General features: G+C 43.0%; 1 protein-coding gene across 2 annotated transcripts in view; it reads left to right on the forward strand.

The window, feature by feature from the left end:
• The window catches only part of runx2a (RUNX family transcription factor 2a), a 231,270-nt gene extending 213,399 nt beyond the window's left edge, over positions 1-17,871 (forward strand). For both annotated transcript variants that reach the window (XM_070885190.1, XM_070885189.1), the window contains one exon: positions 16,781-17,871. In XM_070885190.1, coding sequence (XP_070741291.1) covers positions 16,781-17,259 — 479 coding nt within the window. In that variant the 3' untranslated portion in view covers positions 17,260-17,871. The remainder of the gene's footprint in view (positions 1-16,780) is intronic.
• Positions 17,872-23,282: the final 5,411 nt, after the last annotated feature.

Consider the following 23,282-nt stretch of genomic DNA (forward strand, 5'->3'; position numbering starts at 1 on the left):
ATTGCTGCAGTTACCCAATGAAGAGAAAAAGAAATATACATTTAGCTCAAGTACAACAGCGAAAAATGTTCACATTGACTGCTGGGGCTGCCGAGTGTCTAATAAGTGGTCTCGCAAGTTAAATGAAGTATGCAGTGGAGCACCTGTGTTTGGTGGAAGGAATGAACACTTATCTTGATATGTTCCTCAGCATGTTAGTTTAAAAGAATCTATAAATACCTTTACAAGCAAAACGCTTGTAATGGATTTGTTAAAGCTAACGCACAGAGGGAATTATTATAACTGGAGACATTTAACAGAATTTATGGCCCGGAATTTGCAGTCAGTAGCGAAATGAAGGTGTTCACTGCTGGCCCCGAAGTATGCTCTGCACAAGGATCTTGTAATCTCTGTATCGAGAACTTTGGGTTTTCCGACCTTCAATTCAAATTAACAAAAGTTAGTCGGATTCCTAGTGTGAACTGCTGTGACATCAACAGGCTGTCTAAGCAGCCAATCAAAACGCAGAATTCTCATAGACAGCAAACAAGGAAGTGAGTAAGCCCTAACTTTTTTTAATTGTTAGAAGGAGCAAAACGAAGATTGGGGCTCTCTTATGGGGAAAAGGCAAACTTGAAATAAAGATGGACAAACTTTAAAAAAGCAATTTAAAAACAATTTTAGAATAGTTCCTTAAAATGTTTATTTTTTATTAAAATAGAAAAGTTTCACAATGCACAAAATGAAAATTAGTTTTCCAGACCCATAACCTTTGTTTAGCAGTCAATACGTTGTCAAAACCCCAGTTACACCTAATCCCTTTGTGCTAGAATTTCCAAACAATCCGCCAGCACCCGATTGCCACCCAAAAGACCGCTAAGATTCCCAAAATTATTGCCGCCGAAAAATTACCCCCAAAAAAAGAAATAAATCCGCCCATCGAAAAAAATGGACCTTACACCCCGATTCTTTACGGAAAAATAGAATCTTGGGCGGTTCTTAAAAAAAAAATGGGCTGTAATTAATAAATTTACTAAAAATTTACACCGATGCTGTGGGTTGGGCCTAGGAGGAGAAAAACACAAAAAATATATTTTCAAAAAACATAAAATAAAAAATCAGAAAAACATTCGGAGGACCCTTTTCACTTAAATCACTGCAAGAGAATTTAAAAATAATTAGTAAAAAAACAGTTACTTACCTTTTCTTGCAGGGCTACTTACCTACAACCCAGCTCCACTGATTCTCTTGGGCGTTTCTTTTTCAACTTACCTACGGGTCACCGCTGAGCCAAAAATCGCGCCATGGCGATCTGTGGACGGTGCACGCCGACGGTCCACTCCCCAACAGTACATCGAAACCACCGGCATAACTCAGCTGTGCAAATTTACGCCGACCCGGTTATTGCCCAAAACGGCCAATACCGCCGAGAAACCGGGCAGTGAAGCACTGGAAATTCTAGCCCTTTGAGTCTAACTTTTGGTAGGGATTTTAACTGTACTTAATGCGGAAAAGCTGAAGTTTTGCCAGTTACAATGATTTTAGCTGATTACACAGATTGCCGGCTCTGTGGGGGAGTGGGGTCGGTGGTAGGGCACAGCGCAGCCTGTTTTGGAGCTGTCAATGACAACCCCAACTTCAGGATTTCCACATGCGCCAAATCCCAACGTTCCAGTCAGTTTCAAAGGCGGAATAACGGCGAACTTCAAATTCTGGGCCATTATTTCTTTAATATTCTTTTAATCAAACAAGATCTTTTTTAATTAACAAAATGGTTCACTTGACTCATATCTCTGATGTCAGGTTGGTGGGAAATAGTTTTGCTCCCAATCCTCTGCCAATGTCCCATCTGGCTGGCTGCCAGAAGGATTGAGGTACTGACCAGGCAGGGAGATACTGTCGCTACTGCACAATGCCTTCAGGCCCAGCATGGCTCAACTCAGTGACTTCCCAATTAAATATTTGGAAGACTGAAGCCATTGTTTTCGGTCCCCGCCTCAAATTAATTCCGTAGCCACCGATTTCATCCCTCTCCCAAACTTCTGTCTGAAGCAGAACCAGACTGTTTGCATCCATGGTGTCACATTTGACACTGAAATGAGCTTCTGACCACACATCTACGCCATAACTAAGATCACCTATTTGTTAAATATGAATTAAGTGTGCAAATAGATGTTAACAAATATGATGTGATTGGGATTACGGAGACGTGGCTCCAGGATGATCAGGGCTGGGAACTCAACATCCAGGGGTATTCAACATTCAGGAAGGATAGAATAAAAGGAAAAGGAGGTGGGGTAGCATTGCTGGTTAAAGAGGAGATTAATGCAATAGTTAGGAAAGACATTAGCTTGGATGATGTGGAATCTATATGGGTAGAGCTGCAGAACACTAAAGGGCAAAAAACGTTAGTGGGAGTTGTGTACAGACCTCCAAACAGTAGTAGTGATGTTGGGGAGGGCATCAAACAGGAAATTAGGAGTGCATGCAATAAAGGTGCAGCAGTTACAATGGGTGACTTTAATATGCACATAGATTGGGCTAGCCAAACTGGAAGCAATACGGTGGAGGAGGATTTCCTGGAGTGCATAAGGGGTGGTTTTCTAGACCGATATGTCGAGGAACCAACTAGGGGAGAGGCCATCTTAGACTGGGTGTTGTGTAATGAGAGAGGATTAATTAACAATCTCATTGTGCGAGGCCCCTTGGGGAAGAGTGACCATAATATGGTGGAATTCTGCATTAGGATGGAGAATGAAACAGTTAATTCAGAGACCATGGTCCAGAACTTAAAGAAGGCTAACTTTGAAGGTATGAGGCGTGAATTGGCTAAGATAGATTGGCGAATGATACTTAAGGGGTTGACTGTGGATGGGCAATGGCAGACATTTAGAGACCGCATGGATGAATTACAACAATTGTACATTCCTGTCTGGCATAAAAATAAAAAAGGGAAGGTGGCTCAACCGTGGCTATCTAGGGAAATCAGGGATAGTATTAAAGCCAAGGAAGTGGCATACAAATTGGCCAGAAATAGCAGCGAACCTGGGGACTGGGAGAAATTTAGAACTCAGCAGAGGAGGACAAAGGGTTTGATTAGGGCAGGGAAAATGGAGTACGAGAAGAAGCTTGCAGGGAACATTAAGGCGGATTGCAAAAGTTTCTATAGGTATGTAAAGAGAAAAAGGTTAGTAAAGACAAACGTAGGTCCCCTGCAGTCAGAATCAGGGGAAGTCATAACTGGGAACAAAGAAATGGCAGACCAATTGAACAAGTACTTTGGTTCGGTATTCACTAAGGAGGACACAAACAACCTTCCGGATATAAAAGGGGTCAGAGGGTCCAGTAAGGAGGAGGAACTAAGGGAAATCTTTATTAGTCGGGAAATTGTGTTGGGGAAATTGATGGGATTGAAGGCCGATAAATCCCATGGGCCTGATGGTCTGCATCCCAGAGTACTTAAGGAGGTGGCCTTGGAAATAGCGGATGCATTGACAGTCATTTTCCAACATTCCATTGACTCTGGATCAGTTCCTATGGAGTGGAGGGTAGCCAATGTAACCCCACTTTTTAAAAAAGGAGGGAGAGAGAAAGCAGGGAATTATAGACCGGTCAGCCTGACCTCAGTAGTGGGTAAAATGATGGAATCAATTATTAAGGATGTCATAGCAGCGCATTTGGAAAATGGTGACATGATAGGTCCAAGTCAGCATGGATTTGTGAAAGGGAGATCATGCTTGACAAATCTTCTGGAATTTTTTGAGGATGTTTCCAGTAAAGTGGACAAAGGAGAACCAGTTGATGTGGTATATTTGGACTTTAAGAAGGCTTTCGCCGAGGTCCCACACAGGAGATTAATGTGCAAAGTTAAAGCACATGGGATTGGGGGTAGTGTGCTGACGTGGATTGAGAACTGGTTGTCAGACAGGAAGCAAAGAGTAGGAGTAAATGGGTACTTTTCAGAATGGCAGGCAGTGACTAGTGGGGTACCGCAAGGTTCTGTGCTGGGGTCCCAGCTGTTTACATTGTACATTAATGATTTAGACGAGGGGATTAAAGGTCGTATCTCCAAATTTGCGGATGACACTAAGTTGGGTGGCAGTGTGAGCTGCGAGGAGAATGCTATGAGGCTGCAGAGTGACTTGGATAGGTTAGGTGAGTGGGCAAATGCGTGGCAGATGAAGTATAATGTGGATAAATGTGAGGTTATCCACTTTGGTGGTAAAAACAGAGAGACAGACTATTATCTGAATGGTGACAGATTAGGAAGGGGGAAGGTGCAGCGAGACCTGGGTGTCATGGTACATCAGCTATTGAAGGTTGGCATGCAGGTACAGCAGGCGGTTAAGAAAGCAAATGGCATGTTGGCCTTCATAGCGAGGGGATTTGAGTACAGGGGCAGGGAGGTGTTACTACTGTTTGTACAGGGCCTTGGTGAGGCCACACCTGGAGTATTGTGTACAGTTTTGGTCTCCTAACTTGAGGAAGGACGTTCTTGCTATTGAGGGAGTGCAGCGAAGATTCACCAGACTGATTCTCGGGATGGTGGGACTGACCTATCAAGAAAGACTGGATCAACTGGGCTTGTATTCACTGGAGTTCAGAAGAGTGAGAGGGGACCTCATAGAAACGTTTAAAATTCTGACGGGTTTGGACAGGTTGGATGCAGGAAGAATGTTCCCAATGTTGGGGAAGTCCAGAACCAGGGGTCACAGTCTAAGGATAAGGGGTAAGTCATTTAGGACCGAGATGAGGAGAAACTTCTTCACCCAGAGAGTGGTGAACCTGTGGAATTCTCTACCACAGAAAGTAGTTGAGGCCAATTCACTAAATATATTCAAAAGGGAGTTAGATGAAGTCCTTATGACTCGGGGGATCAAGGGGTATGGCGAGAAAGCAGGAAGGGGGTACTGAAGTTTCATGTTCAGCCATGAACTCATTGAATGGCGGTGCAGGCTAGAAGGGCTGAATGGCCTGCTCCTGCACCTATTTTCTATGTTTCTATGTTTCTATTTCCACCTCTGTAACATCACTTGTTTCCACCCCTGCTTTAGCTAATCTGCTGCTGAAACCCTCATCCATGCCTTTTTTACCTCTAGGTTTGATTATTCAAAATGCAATCCTAGCTGGGTTCCCACTTTTTACCCTACGTAAACTTGAGGTCATTCAAAAACTCGGCTGCCCATGTCCTAACTATAGACCAGTTAGCCTAACATCTGTGGTTGGGAAGATGTTGGAGTCCATTATTAAAGAAGCAGTAGCAGGACATTTGGAAAAGCAAAATTTGGTCAGGCAGAGTCAGCATGGATTTATGAAGTGGAAGTCATGTTTGACAAATTTGCTGGAATTCTTTGAGGATGTAACGGACAGGGTGGATAAAGGGAACCAGTGGATGTGGTGTATTTGGATTTCCAGAAGGCATTTGACAAGGTGCCACATAAAAGGTTACTGCACAAGATAAAAGTTCACGGGGTTGGGGGTAATATATTAGCATGGATAGAGGATTGGCTAATGAAAAGAAAACAGAGAATAGGGATAAATCATTCTTGGGTTGGCAATCAGTAACGGTGCTGCAGAGATCACTACTGGGACCCCAACTATTTACAATCTATATTAACAACTTGGAGGAAGGGATCGAGTGTAACGTGGCCAAGTTTGCCGACGATACAAAGACGGGAGGAAAAGTAATGTGTGAGTAGAACACAAAAAATGTGCATAAGGACATAGACAGGCTAAGTGAGTGGGCAGAAATTTGGCAGATGGAGTATAATGTTGGAATGTGTGAGGTCATGCACTTTGGCAGAAAAAAAATCAAAGAGCAAGTTATTATTTAAATGGAGAAAGATTGCAAAGTGCTGCAGTACAGCAGGACCTGGGGATACTTGTGCATGAAACACAAAAGGTTAGTATGCAGGTACAGCAAGTGATCAGGAAGGCCAATGGAATCTTGGCCTGTATTGCAAAAGGGATGGAGTATAAAAGCAGGGAAGTCTTGCCACAGTTGCACAGGGTATTGGTGAGGCCACACCTGGAATACTGCGTGCAGTTTTGGATTCCATATTTACAAAAGGATATACTTGTTTTGGAGGCAGTTCAGAGAAGGTTCACAAGGTTGATTCCAGAGATGAGGGGGTTGACTTATGAGGAAAGGTTGAGTAGGTTGGGCCTCTACTCATTGGAATTCAGAAGAATGAGAGGTGATCTTATCAAAATGTATAAGATTATGAGGGGGCTTGACAAGGTGGATGATGTTTCCACTGATAGGGGAGACTAGAACTAGAGGGCATAATCTTAAAATAAGGGGCCGCCCATTTAAAACTGAGATGAAGAGAAATTTCTTCTCTCAGAGAGCTGTAAATCTGTGGAATTCGCTGCCTCGGAGAGCTGTGGAAGCTGGGACATTGAATAAATTTAAGACAGAAATAGACAATTTCTTAAACGATAAGGGAATAAGAGGTTATGGAGAGCGGGCAGGGAAGTGGACCTGAGTCCATGATCGGATCAGCCATGATCATATTAAATGGCGGAGCAGGCTCGAGGGGCCGTAAGGCCTATTCCTGCTCCTATTTCTTATGATCTTATGTTCTAATTCGCACCAAGTTCCGTTCACCCATCGCCCCTATGTTCGGTGACCTACATTGGCACCCTGTTAAGCAACTCCTCAAGTTTAAAATTCTCATTCTTATTTTAAAATCCCTCCATGGCTTCGCCCCTCCCTATCTCTGTAATCTCCTCCAGCCCCACAATCCCCTGAGATATCTGACTTCTCTAATTCTGGCCTCTTGATGCATCCGTGAACCTCTCTGCCTCTCTTTTCTCCTTTAAGAGGCTCCTTAAAACTTACCTCTTTGACCAAGCCTGCCCTAATTTCTCCTTATGTGGTTCAGTGTCACATTTTGTTTTATAATATTCCTGTGAAGTACCTTGGGACGTTTTACTATTTAAAAGTGCTATGTAAATACAAGTTGTTGTTGTTTAGCAAGCTGGAGGCTCGAATTCTCCATTGAGGGGCATTGAATGGTTGTGCTCCAATGCTCAGCACCACTATGCAGCCCAGGAAGGAAAACGTTTAAGGATTAAATTTACAAATGCATGCTCCATTGGGGAGCCTCACCAGAGTGCATATTCATAAATTGGGCCCTTTAGCCTCAATTTCTGCTCCTCTGCTGATCTCTTGTTTTGGTGGGACAGAAGTCCACAGATAGGTCTGAATGTTTCTTAAGGGGGAGGGGTGGCAGCTCTCACTTGTCACTACTGCTACAGTGTTTAGCCACAGCCAAGAAATCAAAATCCTCCAATAAATAGGCAAAAGGACAGAAATCCTATGAATAAACAATCTGAGCAGAAGAGATGGAATTCTTTTTTTGACAAAAAACAAGATTTACACATCTAATAGTTAAAATAAATGTTTAACCTGTTTCCTCTTGAAAAATTATCCCTCCTTCAAATGGATTAATGATTTATAATAGCTTTAGAATGTGAGCTTGTATAACCTACCTCTGTATTTAGTGTAGTCTCTCAACTTCCTCTCATGTATTGTAGAATTGATTGCGCTCACTGTATATGACAGAAGGAAGCTGAAGGGTATACTTTGTACTCAGAAGTGAGTGCCTCCAACTAACAATATAACGTAAGATGGAAATGAAACCATTATTATGACTTTGAGACTTCACAATAACTATAGTAATCAAGAAGGCCAACACTGTAAAATCAGCTAGTGCTTTTAATGGAACTCATGGAAATTAGCTGTAATTTTACATTGCTTTCTCTAGAAACAAAATCTGAGATTTTTCCGATGTTATTAGTTATGTCGAAGCAGACCTGGGACGTATTTCATCTCCCTTATAATCGCTCTCATCTGCCATCTATGTCTTGGCCATATAACCAACAGGTAGATGAGTGGGAAGTGGGCTTCTTTACAGCTTCCTGTGCCAATCCTATTCTACATATTGACCAACAGAAGGGAAAGACAATGAGCTGCAGACAGACTGTCTTGCCCTCTTCACATCTCTTGGCAAGTGGGAATGCCACACTAAGTAATGTTTAAAAATGGACTGTAGGAATTCACAGCAAGTTCAAGCAGCTTTCTCACTACTTACCAGAACACCCTCCACCTGTTTTTTTATTCATCTGTTAAAAATGTTGTCTTCTGTTACTCCAAAATATAAATGCAGATAAATTTGAATGACCAGACACAATGATCTGTAATTGCATGGTTTTTGAATTCTGATCATTTCTAATTCTACTACTCTAAGACAAAATATAATGTCTGGTTATATCCTAGAGGCAGTTCGCTTCAGGTTTTGGCAAAATGAATAATTGATGGCAGCAATTTTAATTGACCACACATATAATTAAGTCTTGAACCCTCCCGCCTGTTTCCACATGAAAAATTACATAACGTGACTCAAGGAGACAATCTGACTGGGAGAAAGACTATTGATTCTGAATAGGAATATGAAGAGCACTGTTCTATTTTTAGGAGGAAGGTCTTGTTTTAATGTCTTTCTATTGTTGAACCACAAGCAATTAGTGGTTTTTAATTTTTTTTAAAGTAGAGTATGGATTGAAAGGGAAAGAGGATTTGTCCTTTTTATTTTGCTAATTTAAGGCATTGAACCACATCTAAGGGCTTTGGCTCATTAAAAATTTCATGGAAACAGTTCAATGAAAACGTTTCCATATGTCTTTCCGATTCATTCTATTCCCTCTGAAGGGGTTCCTACTCACGCACTCACTGGAAGCATTTCAGGGAGCAGATCTGGGCAATAGGTCCTGGGGAGTGATGTACTGGTCATGTGAAACTGTGCCACAACTTGTGTGGCCTTCTTAAACACACAGCAATTTTTCCTTTGGACTTTGAAGAGTGTATTTTAAAATTACTGGAAAAGATTTTTGTTATGGTTTATCTGATGAAGCCAGTTATTTTAAAGTGTAAAGTAATAATTCTGTAAATTACCTGATTGAAGTATTCCTTAGTAGACAAATATCATGGCACCTCAGTGGATAAGTGCACCCTGTGGATTGAAAGTGAGCCATACAGACCAGGAAGATCTCAAGTTGAATTCCTGATGTGTGCTAAATTTAGCTGCCTTTCAGGTAGAAGCACATTAACAACAACAACTAGCATTTATATAGCATCTTTAACATAGTAAAACATCTCAAGGCACTTCACAAGAGTGTTATCAAACAAAATTTGATACCAAGCCACATAAGGATATCAGGACAGTTGACCAAAAGCTTGGTTAAAGAGGTAGGTTTTAAAGCATGTCTTAAAGCAGGAGAGAGAGGCAGAGAGGTTTAGGGAGGAAATTTCAGAGCTTAGGGCCTAGGCAGCTGAACGCATGGCCGCCAATGGCAGAGCGATTAAAATCGGGGATGGGGAAGAGGTCAGAATTGGAGGAGCGCAGAAATCTCGGCGGGTTGTAGGGCTGGAGGAGGTTACAGAGATAGGGAACTGTGAGGCCATGGAGGCATTACTGGACTGGGCACCAATTTAGGTTGGTATGCACGGACGCTGAACCGGCCGAAGGGACTCAATTTTTAAACTTTTAATCAATTTTAAACTTCTTAAAGAATTCGGGAAAACTTTTACATTTTTAATCAACTTGGAGAACTTTTTTTTCTCTAACTTTTAATCAACTCTTAATCTATTTATTAAACCTTCAATCAGCCTGTGTAACTTTTGTTTTAATAATTTGGAAAGACTTTTAAACTCTTAAACTTTTAAAACAACTTGGAAAACTCGGGGGAAATTTTTAACCTTGGAGGAAACTTTCCAAAACATCCCTCGGAACCCCAGCGGACAGCTGACCTTCCCAATGCCTGTCCCCCCAACCAAGCCTCAGGCCATCTACCATCAATGGTGCTATTCGACGGCGAGCTTGCGACCAGCATCTCGCCGTAAGCAATTAGACTTATATAGCTGTGCCTGGTCTCCAGTCGTCTTGGACACCCTTGCCACTGGACCAAGATCTTGCTCAGCTAAGCCCGTGTGGTTGCCGGTGTGCAGCTGCCATCCCATGTTAAAAGAACTCACGCACAGGCATCTTCCACTTCGCTAATATGAAGTTCGGGACCTGGAATGTCAGGACCCTCATAGATAATTCCAACAGCAACAGGCCGGAACGCCACACCGCCATAGTTGTCCGGGAACTTAGACGTTTTGACATTGACATCGCCGCCCTAAGCGAGACCCGGCGGGCAGGGGAAGGCCAGCTCAAGGAACATGGTAGAGGTTACACCTTTTTCTGGAAAGGTAAACCAGAGGAAGAACGCCGCCTTCATGGAGTTGGCTTTGCCGTCAAAAATGAACTGGTCAACCGCCTCAAAGACTCCCCCTGCATGGTTAATGAATGCCTCATGACTCTTCGCCTTATCCTATTCCAGAACCAATGCGCCACAGTCATCAGTGCGTACGCCCCAACACTCGATGCAACGGATGAGGCTAAAGAGGGTTTTTATTCCAACCTCGAGAAATCCCTGGCCCGCGTCCCCACGGGCGACAAATTAATCCTCCCAGGTGACTTTAATGCCAGGGTCTGCAAAGACGCAGCCCTTTGGGGAGGCATGATTGGCAGAGAGGGGGTAGGGAAAGCCAGCTCCAGCGGTACCCTACTCCTGACGACTGCTGGACGGACCATCGCCTAATCCGATCCATCATCAATATAAACATAGTCCCAAAGCAGAGGGGACAGCAGAAGCATTGCCGCAAAAAAGTTAATGCCGGGGCACTTAAAGACCCAGCTAAGATAGCATTATACAGCCAGCGCCTAACAGCTAATTTGGCGTGCCTTGATGACCCTGAGATGCTGAATGCCCACAGCACTTGGTCTGCCCTCCAGCTCTCCATAACCAGTGCCTGTGAAGAGACATTTGGTTACTCAACCAGAAAACACCAGGATTGGTTTGATCAGGAGATCAGGAGATCCAAGAACTAATAGATTGTAAGCACAGAGCATTTCTGAGCCTCAAGCAACAACCCAACTTGGGAGCTGCAAAGCAATGTTACTGACGGCTCAAGGCTGAAGTCCAACAAAAACCCAGGACCTAAAGAACAGGTGGTGGTTGGAGAAAGCACAGGAGATACAACAACTTGGCCGACAGCCACGATATGCGAGGATTCTTCATTGCAGTCAAGGCCATCTATGGTTCAAACTCCCAAGGCCCCACCCACTCCTGGCCAAGAATGGGGAAACAATCATCAAGGGCACCGAGGCTGTAAGGGCCCGCTGGAAGGAGCACTTTGAAGATCTCCTCTATCGATCTGCCTTTGACTCGAGTGTTCTCAACTCCATCCCACAGCATGCGACCCACCACCACCTCAGTGAAACCCCAACGTTGCACGAGGTAGGCAAAGCCATAAAACAGCTCAAGAATAACAAGACTACGGGTGTGGATGGAATTCCTGCTAAGTATGGCGGAGAGGCGCTGTTGCCTCTCTGTCTCATTTGGAGGGAGGAGAGCATGCCGGGAGATCTCAGAGATGCAGTGATCGCGACCATCTTTAAAAAGGGGGACAAGTCCGACTGCGGTAACTACAGGGGAATCTCCCTGCTATCAGCCACTGGGAAGGTTGTCGCTAGAGTTCTCCCTGTGGTCGAGGAGCTCCTCCCGGAATCACAGTGCGGATTTCATCCCCTACGGGGCACAACGGACATGATCTTTGCAGCGCAGCAGCTGCAGGAAAAATGCAGGGAGCAGCGCCAGCCCTTATACATGGCCTTTTTCGATCTTACAAAAGCCTTTGACACTGTCAACCGTGGGGGTTTATGGAACGCCCTCCTCTGTTTTGGATGCCCCCAAAAGTCAACATCCTTCGCCTGCTTCACGACGACATGCAGGCCATGATCCTTACCAGTGATTCCATTACAGACCCAATCCACGTCCAGACTGGGGTCAAACAGGGCAGCGTCATCATTCCAACCCACTTCTCGATCTTCCTCACTGCCATGCTCCACCTCACAGTCAACAAGCTCCCCACTGGAGTGGAACTAAACTACAGAATCAGTGGGAAGCTGTTTGACCTATGCCACCTCCAGGCCAGGTCCAAGATCACCCCAACCTCTATCATTGAGCTGCAGTATGCGGACGACGCCTGCGTCTGTGCACATTCTGAAGCTGAACTCCAGGATATAGTCGCTGTATTCACCGAGGCATAGGAAAGCATGGGCCTTACGCTTAAGACAAAGGTCCTCCACCAGCCTGTCCTCGCCGCACAACACTGCCCCCCAGTCATCAAGATTCACGGCGCGGCCCTCGACAACATGGACCATTTCCCATACCTCGGGAGCCTTTTATCAACAAAGGCAGACATTGATGCGGAGATTCAACATCGCTTCCAGTGCACCAGTGCAGCCTATGGCCGCCTGAGGAAAAGAGTATTCGAAGATCAGGCCTTCAAACCTACCACCAAGCTCATGGATTACAGGGCTGTAGTAACACCCGCCCTCCTGTATGGATCAGAGGCATGGACGATGTACAGAAGACACCTCAAGTCGCTGGAGATACATCACCAATGATGTCTCCGCAAGATCCTGCAAATCCCCTGGGAGGACAGGCACACCAACATCAGTGTCCTCGCCCAGGCTAACATCCCCAACATTGAAGCACTGACCACACTCGATCAGCTTCGCTGGGCAGGCCACATAGTTCACATGCCAGACACGAGGCTCCCTAAGCAATTGCTCTATGCGGAGCTCCTTCATGGCAACGAGCCAAAAGTGGGCAGCGGAAACGTTACAAGGACACCGTCAAAGCCTCCCTGGTAAAGTGCGACATCACCACTGACACCTGGAAGTCCCTGGCCCTACATGGAGAAAGTGCATCCGGGAGGTCGTTGAACTCTTCGAATCTCAATGCCGCGAGCATGAATAGGTCAGGCGCAGGCAGCGAAGGAGCGGCGGCCAATCAGTCCCACCCCCCCCTGACGAATGTCTCACCTGTGACAGGGTCTGTGGTTCTCGCATTGGACTGCTCAGCCACCAAAGGACTCACTTTAGTCTTCCTCGATTCCGAGGGACTGCCTATAATGATGACTGGACTGAGCACCAATTTAGGTTGGTGTGCACAGAGGTTATGGGTGAACGGGACTTGGTACGAGTTAGGATACGGGTAGCAGAGTCTTGGATGAGCTCAAGTTTGTGGAGGGTGGCAAGTGAGCCTACGCATCACTGATTAAAAAGGAGAGAGATTCAACTAATGTTCCTGTCCCTGATTACTGTCTAGTGGCCCCTGCTGGAATGGATGCTCATGTACACATCAGTGAGGACTGAATTGGGCTGAGCTGTGGTATCTCCGCAGGTAAATAGCCTACTGAGACTTACTGGGACTGATTTTGACTTTGAGCAGATATCGGTTGGGTGGTGCGACTGTGCTGCCAGCCCACTGTTGCCAGTGAGAGGGCCAAGTCATCTTGATGGCTGGCAGTTTTCCAGTCGGGGGTGGGGGGGGGGGGGGGGGGGTTGAATTCCGGCGGCTCCTCCACGAGCCAAGCCAGAAGTTCTATGTTTAAGGGAAAACAATCGAAGGGAGGAGCACAGTTGCGCCCGTGGCAGTCCAGAAAATATTTGTGCGGCCAGGAGGAATTCCTCCTGCTGCTCCTGGACACACACAAATCATACACAAAACTTTTAATTGTCTACTTCGGGAGCAGCCAGCAGTGGTTCCTTTAATTAGACCACTCAGTGCCTAGTGCCAATGACACATAGTCTGTACATTTGTACCTCAAAATTGCATTGGGCTCCTACAACCGGTCGGAGTCCGCCTTGCATAATAAAAGTAGGCTCCCAGCTGAAACAGGTGGGCGTTCTGGCCAGCCAATTCCACCTATGGTCAGAAATGACGGCAGCCATATCAGGATTAGGTAGCACACTGCTGTTTTTGATCTGGTGCAGCCCCATTCCTGCCGGGTGGAGGCTGTGAAAATCAGTTGGTTCACATGTAAAGAATGGACATGTAAGGAAGGTGCCCTAGAATTATTGCCCTCTCTCCATACCCATGAAACTGCACCTCTGCATGAGTTAGTGCATTCAAAAAAAGAGAAGTGAAAGAAAGGGTTAAATTTGGGGGTGGGGTTGGGAATGGTTAATTATTGTAACTTGTTACAAAATGAAATAGGAAACCATAGCAAAATAAAGCACCTAACAGCAACAGCATAATAAAACTGCAGGACAGGATAATTGGGCAAATAGCAGGCTAAGTCATATCCTCTTGTAGAATAGTATATGTAAACATTGACAAATACTTAGAGCTGTAATACATTTTAAAAGGGAATGGCCATTTCTGCACAATAGTTTGTCTCCTTGTACCTTGGAAAGAGAGAAGGAGATTGTCCTATTAGCTGTGTAAAGGCTTGTGACTGATTGAAACAGGTCAACATTGATTTGCAGTGCTGGTAGTTTTGACATATCTAGAATTATGGGGTGTAAAAGATAGCATGAGGTAATAGCTTGATGGGCTGCTAAACATTTAAGCTCTCAATATGACCACTTCTGGAGTTAACCCTGTTTGGAAAAAACTTGGCATTCTGTGTGCCTAATGTATATTAAAGTTGCCTCTTGTTGCATAGAACATGGAAAAAAAACATGATAAAACTCTTGGAACGATTCGGATAGATTGGGGTGGGGGGGAAGGGCAGGGCATTGTCCTTAGCTGTTAAAATAGTTTTTCTCCCCCCCCCCCCACCCCACTAAACCCGTATATGGCGTTAAAGTTAATTTCAGTTGTTTGTAGGACTTCTTTCATTGCATATAAGTTAGAGCTGCTGGCACCTACTTCTGGCAGAGGTTGGGTTACAGAGACAGGATGTAGGAGGGAAGTCTCTAAGCATGACTGGCCACACCCCATACCCCCTAAGTGAAAGAATGCTGAGAGTGGGCATACCAGACATACTGAAGAAAGGATCGCATTCCTTACCTAAGATATCTGCTGTTGTTTAGGCACAAACTAATAAGTAATAATGCATTCCATTCAGTTTTATGTGCAGACTTCCTTTAAAGTTGGTTCAGGAATGTGTTTCAACAAATCATATATATTAATTACAGAAAAAAACTTTACTCCCTCCAGGAAAAATATAGTTGAAAATAGTTCTAAGATGTTTACCCAACTTCTGTTTAACTAGAACTGTGGGGACCACATACACAACGAGCTTTGTACTTACTTTGTTAGCCTAAAGCTACAGTACAGTAGAACCTCATTAAAAATCTTTTGATATATTGATACCTAATACATGTTATTTATAGCTCCCTCTCCAACAGAGTATACACATATTGCTCATTGTATCACACTTTTCTTTGGCTCCTCAGAGAAAGCTTCATAAATAGGGCAACAGAATTTGTCTTTGAAATTCTGTATGTTACTTCATAGATTCAGAATCAACAAACCTGCAATTTCTAAATACTTAGAATAATTAAAAAAAACAAGGGTGTAAATCTGTACAATAGATGTAAAATAAATGTAAAAACTAAAATGAAAGATTCAGATGGGAACTTTGGATTCATTTTTGACTGGTCCTTGGAAAAAAAACTTTGTTTTTGTTTTTTACAAAAGGCCTCAGTATTACATATAGAACATTCATAAATGCTCTTGGAATTTAATCAAACATATTCCCTTTGGGTCTCATATTACTGCTCAAGTATTTGAGTCTCATTAGTGGCTAGTGCTCTAAATTTGCCAGCTATTTGTGTGACCATTTTAGACAGTTCTCAGCTTTCTGCAAGTTTAGATGGCCCACGTAATCTACCTTTATCACTGGTTCCATAAGTGTGCACCCTCTATTGTATAAACATAGATCAGCATTGGTTCTAGAAGTGGTGGAGGAGCCAGTAATCAATTTTCCTTCTGCTACATATGAAGGAGGGCAGCTAGAGATATGTGGTCACAATAAAGTAGTGGCTTGTCTCCGGGGCTACTCTCACTGACTGTTACCATGCCATGGCAACTGCCCAAATGGAATAGTGCACTTAACAATCCTACAGTCTGTTTCTTCTCTGTTCCATCCATAGGATTATAGCATATGCAATAAATACATATTTGTATAAGAATTTAATACATGTCCATACATAAGGCACAACAAACATGAATACAAAGGGAATAACACATATCCAATGCAGTAATCTCAGGTTCAGGTGACATCATAAATTGTGAGAGTGATGCTTGAGCAGTGCATAATCTTGATCTGAACCTCAAACTGAGATTTCTGCCTTGAAATCAGTCCTATCTTCTCAATAGCGTTTCAATGTGTGCCATGGAAGTGATAGGAGTGATTTTAATCCATTCTGGGTCGCTTTTACTCGTCACCAGAGGTGTCATGGTGCATGTTCTGCTGACAGCCAATGTATGTAGTTCTCATGCTATGATGGCTACACTGAAGGATTAGCAAGTGATAATCCTCAGTTGATTTCCAGGAAGTAACATAATCATAAACTTTTTGAATTCTTAACTTCTGAATAAGAAATTTCATTAGCCGTAATAAATTCCATGACTAGTATATTCGAATGAAACAAATTGTACATTATCCTAGGAGTAGTAAAACATAGCAGAGCACATAGAAACCAATACTAGAGGAATGTAAGAAGCACCAAAGTTACAGTGTTAAATGTGGTTGTTATTAGAGAGAATAGTCACATTTTTACAATGACAGCAGCACAAGTGATGCAATGATGTTTAGATGTGAATTTCAACATTACTTTTAAATGCCTATAGCACTGAAAGATGGTTTGTGAATGTTTCTCAACAAGAATCGTGCCTCTTTGAATAACTTGTAAGATATAACGTGTTTTTTCTCTGTTTTCTTTTGTAGGTGCTACAGACCTTGGCCCCTTCTCAGACCCACGACAGTTTGGGCTTTCTTCCCTCACAGAGAGCCGTTTCTCCAATCCCCGAATGCACTACCCAGCCACTTTCACCTACACACCAACTCCAGTTACAACTGGCATGTCTCTGGGTATGTCTGCGGCTACACACTATCATACCTACCTGCCACCACCCTATCCTGGCTCATCCCCAAATCAAAGTGGACCCTTCCAGACCAGCAGTGCACCCTATCTCTACTATGGCACCTCTTCTGGATCTTACCAATTCTCCATGGTGGCCGGGGGAGAACGCTCACCCTCCAGAATGCTGCCACCTTGTACCAGTGCATCAACTGGCAGTACGCTCCTTAATCCCAACCTGCCCAACCAAAATGATGGTGTAGATGCTGATGGTAGCCATAGCAATTCCCCCACTGTGTTGACTTCCACTGGGAGGATTGATGAGTCTGTCTGGAGACCATACTGACTCTCTGATTCCATAGGAATCCAGAACAACTACTTGGAAAAGGAAGTCATCATTTAAATAGTGCCTATTGTACAGTTTTTAACTGGAAGAAAATCTTATCAAAGACTGTTCAGTGAAAGAACTGGTACAGTATTTGAGGACATTTCTGTACTGATCAACATATGCACATCACGTTGCCTATTTGTAAGTTCATCAGTGAACTTGGTATCTTGTCCAAATATATGAAGAACTTCTAGCTACTCAGCAAAACCTTATTATTTTAGAAAGGTGGGCCTTGCACATAACATCCAAGAATTGGCAGTGTGCAAATTGCAGTAATTTATAAATGTATTATTGAAACAACATTGAAAGTAACAAGAAAAGTGGCTAAAAACAAGAAGAATAAGAGGACTCTAAGCTTAAGATGAAAAGTCCTACAAGAAATAATTACCCACTTTAACTTTTTTTATGAATTGTCTATGAGGAAAAATGGTTCGCAGTTAGAATAGTGGTATCAGAAATGTAAATGTGTGCACTCCATTGTAACTATGCATAGAGGGGCAGAATTTTTCTTTTTAAATGAATTTCTTGAGAGATCCCCTTAAGTGTAAATAAAAAGAAGTTGTTTTCTAAGTGTCGTTGATCCAAGAATTTCTGTTAATTGAATGTAAGCTGCAGATTTCAAAAAGAATGTCTGTTTTTGCATTCTTTAAATGCTTTTATGTATGTTTCAAACAAAATTGCTTTTCAGTTTCAAACGAGGTAAATGTCATCTGGCTTGGAGAAATCTCACTCTATTTCTGTGTCGTTAAAGTTTCTTTTGAATATTGTTTACTCATTAATTGAATGGCTCCTTCATGGTGACATAGCGACATTAAAATAGTAATGTCTATTGTAGCATTATTACAATTTAGTATCTGCAGTCGTCTATACTTGAGCAAAGGTGGCAGTTATTCATATTAATATTGTCATGATAGTCATAGTCAAATGGGTTACTTTAATTACATGGGATTTCCCCCCAAAATTTAGAATCCCAGGATAATTTAATTACTAAGTATCTGTGCGTCCGTAAGAACAGTAGCATGACGGAAATAGGGATATTCTTGATAGCTCGTGCCAGTGGCTGTGGGAGACTTGCCTTCTAATCATCTATTCCACTTTAGTCAAGTTCTCTTAAAACATATAAATTAAAAACTGTATATTGTATATTTTGTTGTAAAATGAAAATTTGAGGTACGAACCGGTGTATTATTTGACAAATTGGTCTTATTTTCTAAAAGGAATCTAATCAAAGAAATGTCCTTAAATGAATGACAGGTGCAGGGCTTTGTCAAAGAAAGGGATGGGCACATATGTTGCTGTACAACAGCACATCTCCCAATCATATCCCTATAGCACTGTTTATCAATATAAGAATGAGAACCCTTTGCCACCATTTGCCCCAATTTAACTCAAAATTTTCTGTATTTGCAGTTATTAACCTATGTGTTGATTAGAATCAGTTGGAGTTTTGTAATGAATCTATGGAGTCAGTGCAGTTGAGAGCACAAAGTGGCATCTAACACGTATCATCAATTATTGCTACTCAAATCTTTTTCAACAGATCAAAATTCAAAGGCCCGATAATCAAGAAAATTAAAACTGAATCTCATTGTTTAATGCCAGCAGCTAAAAGACACACACTGTTGTAGTCACTATTTCCTTTCAGTCCGGTTAAACAATGTGTTAGTTTCATAATGGAAACATAAATTGCTGGAAACATGTTTAAGTTCCATTTATTCCCCTAATCAACCTGGATTATTGAAGGTGAGATGCTAGCCATTATGACTTTCTTTTAAGAAGTAGTGGTCAAGTGGAGAGAAAGATTTTGTTTCATACACTTCCTGCAGTAAACACATACTCACACATGTGCACACGAAACATGTTTGTGAATGTTTTAGGTTGAGTATGTATGGCTATGATAACAATGAGAATGAAAAAAACTGCAAATATTGAAAATTTGAAATAAGTACAGTTGAAAATATACAGCCGGCCCAACGGTATCAAAACAGAGGAGAAATGGTTAATGTTTCAGGTAGAGATGCTTCATCAAAACCTCCTATTTGTCAGAGAACATGCTTACAATAAGAACTTGTTGTGCTTCACTATATCATTATCTTTAAAGGAGAATGTTCAGTGACTACCATTGAGGTAATTATAGTTTTCAGAAACAGTAGCATTTTCTAGATCTACATAAACAGAAACCAGTGAGTTTTCAGCCTATTAATCATTATTATTGAAATTCAGTTGACATTTATAGGTCTGCTGTGACCCATACAGCTACATCTACCTTAAAAAAATATTGGAGGTATAGCCTTATGCAAAACCAGCTGACCTTCAAGTACTATTACAAATAAAACGACATAGTCAAATAGTGACTACTCTTCAAAAGTACTTAATTGGCTATAAAGCACTTTGGGATGTCCTGAGGCCATGAAAGGTGCTATAAGTTCATTTTTTCTTTATTTTCATGTCCAGTTGTCAATCTTGCAAAGCTTCTTATTGGTTCAACCTGATAAAGGCAAGTGTCGCTGGTACACTTAGAGAACCCACCATGTATTAAGATAACCCAGGTACTTGAAATATTAATATTGCCATACTGATAAATCAAATAATTAGAAAGATTACACATGGAAATGTGTATTCAGTCTTTGTAACCTAAAAAGCACAAAATACATGAGAGGTCCATTAATGCAATAAGTACTTATCCTAATGCTTCCTTAATTTCAAATGCTTTGTTCTATTCTGAGACTTAGACATTACGATTTTATGTATTAAATAAATATCAAATATTTTTCAATATTTAGATATAGTACGCTTTTTTTTACTGTAAAGTTTTCTTGTGTGAAGCATGCTTTTGTGAACCCAAGGTTCAATGTGGCCTATTTACATTAAAGCTGGACAACTTTATTGATATTATTTATTGCAAGTGGTAGCTTGAAGCAAACCACCAGTCTATGTTTATATATCTGTACAGGTAATGAGTTCAATAGTTTTCAGCTGCACTAAAAAAAAGCAGGTGTCAGGTTACACGACTCAAGGTTGAACTAATCAAATCTTACTGCCAGTGCAAGCTGTTACCTATTTAATAAGAGGTACTTTATTTGTTTAATGTAATTTTTATTGCTAAGATGGGCTTTCAAAGATTTAAATATGTTTTTTTATATAAAGTGATTTTTTAAAAAGAACATTCTTTGTTAGGATGTGATATTTGTAGGGCTGCAGGCAGCAATTTTGGAACCAAATTTAAGATTTTGTACAGTCAAAAGCACTTCACATCACATCCAGATAGATCCAGTATCCACCAGGTTAATTTCCCATGCAAATCTTTTAATAATCGCTATACATTTTGGACATCAAGCAAAATGTATTCATCACTTTTCCGTTAAGAGCAGGTTTTCCACTGCAGATGTGAATATCTTTTGGGGTTTCAGATAAAGTTAGTTTTCTATGGTACTGACTGCTAACTCAAACTATCATTTATGCTGCAGTTATGCGATGCCACAGATAGTTTACTGATACATTTGTTGTTAATGGGGATGTGCTTTAATAGACTTTACAGGATGCCAAGTACTTTATTTCTTTATATATAGTTATAGATGATAATCTGAGGTAATATGCTTGCAAAAAAGGAATTCAGCTTCAAATCACTCCAATTGCACTGTGCAATCACAACCAATATTGCACATTCATGTCTGAAATATTACATTTAGATATGAGTTCCATATTGTCGGTCAAATAATAAATTGGTTCCTGCGCCGATAAGATGTAATTCTGCAGAGGTTCTTGGGATAGCACTGAATATTGAAGTTGTTGTGTCTCCATTTTCCTTTTTCTGCTAATTATTGAGAATAATGTTATCATCCTTTGCAGCATCCTATTGTTTTGTGAATATTTCATTCACAGAATACTGTGCAGGTATGAAATAACATCAGACACAAAACAAAATAAAAAATCTAGCAGTGCATATCAGAACTACAGGTTAAAGCAGCCTCTAGTTTAGTGCTGGCGAAAGGGTTAATCTGCTTTCCTCTAGACCTTGGGTACTAGGATTGTTGCTAAGGAAGCAGAAGCACTGATATTAGCTGTAAATCGAAGTATTTGCTGACCATAGCAGCCCATATTAATAATTGATGAGCACAATTGTGTCGAGCAGAACTCAGAAAACTTTTTTTAGCTGACAGTCACACTGCTTGTGGTGTATGTAGCACACAAATCACTGACTCCACACGGTCTGGTGTAAATCTAACTGCTGTGACCTTCGTCCTTTATTGTTCAGCTCCAGAGTGCCTCTCAGGTGTGGTGGTCAGCCTTATATAGCCCTTGTTGCAGGTACTACCAGGTTTCACATCACAGCGCCCTCTGTGGTGTGGCATAGTGCTTACATTACATTTACGGTACTGGGACGATACACACATCATTACATAACATCACCTTCCCCCCCACCAGGACGCAGGACAACGATACACACATCATTACAAAACATCACGCTTGTCCAACGAAAGGCAGGTAGGCATGGACAGTGCGTTAGTATGCTACATATTATCTGGTACATTAACTGTTATTGACTGGTAACGGATCCTTGATTTCCTTGTTAGCCATTATCATTAATTGTACTTCATCCATTATTTTACACAAATACAGTGGCCATTCAGCATTATAAAAGTAATTCTTATTATAAATTCACTATCTCACATTAACATAGCTCATTTTAGACTCGCTCTGCCTTACAGAAGTCCTTTGTGGGGACCACCTCTTGGTAAGGCCTTTTTAAGACTCCCGGGTGCATCTCCTTTTTAAGGCCCCATCTTTGATGCAGGAGGATTCCACGAGGCTTCTCCTTGGGCGCCGCCATCTTTGATGCTCTGCTGCTCCGACACGATGCCGCCGCCATCTTCTTCTCCGCCGCTCCAGATGCCCTCCGCCATTGCAGCCTCCGCTCCCCTCCGCTGCCACCTGACTTGCCGCCTCTCCTGCGGCCATCGTGGCCTCTCCAGCGGCCGCACTTGCCGCGTCCCCCGTAGCCCCCGACCTCCAGCTGCTGCCGCCGCCCGACGCTAACAGCTCCTCGGCGGGGCTCTTCCGAACCGCCGGCCATCCTGGATCCCTCGCACCCAGCCGGCTCACTCCCCCCCCACTAGGCCCCTCTGTGCAGGGCTGCTTGCCTGTGGGGGCTGAGGCTGCGGGATCTGTGTGTGAGGTCCGGGCCTGGGGCTTGCCTGTGGGGGGATTGAGGCTGCAGCTCCAGCTCGGTCGGCGCTGCTCTCTGGGGACCCGGGGCACGGCAGCACCCCGGGGAGCAGCAGCCTGTGGAGTGGTGAAGTCTTCCCAGCTCCCACGGACCGTCCCCATCCAACTCCGGTCGAGGAGTGTCGGCCCATCGCCTGCAACGACCCACAAAGGTAAAGCGTGTGTCTCGTCCCGGTGGGATACCTGCACCATCGCTCTGCCGAGAACAGGTATTAGTTCCCTGGTGTAGGTACGCAGCTTCACAGTGACCGGGACCAGCTTGGGTCGTGCAGCCGGGTTAATCCACAGTTTATCAAAAGTTCTCCGACTCATCAACGATGGACCCGAGCCCGTGTCCACTTCCATATTCACAGGGACTCCGTTGATTTTTACTTCCCTTATCACTGGGGGCGAATCGTTGGTGCACGTATACAGTCCAAACACCTCATCTTCTTCTACCTGCTCCTCGCTGAACAGTAGATCATCCCCCATCTCCTCAGCTACATGGTGAGTCTGATTTCTTTTACACATGCGCTGAAGGTGGCCTTTAACGTGGCAGGTATTGCACGTATACTCTGCAAACCTGCACCGGTGAGCCCCATGACTTCCTCCACAATGCCAGCATGGTGCTGCTTGATTGGCCCCCCTCAGCGGACTCTGAGTTCCAGGATCCCGAGGTCCGTGCTCTCTGCCCTGGGCAGAGTCACATTCTGCAGTTTTGTCCGTGGTGGGTGCTATCCTGTGGACAGTGCCTGCCGGGTTCGAGACTGTGTGGA

This window comes from Pristiophorus japonicus, chromosome 7 (genome assembly GCF_044704955.1).
Source record: "Pristiophorus japonicus isolate sPriJap1 chromosome 7, sPriJap1.hap1, whole genome shotgun sequence".
Classification (NCBI taxonomy): Eukaryota; Metazoa; Chordata; class Chondrichthyes; family Pristiophoridae; genus Pristiophorus; species Pristiophorus japonicus.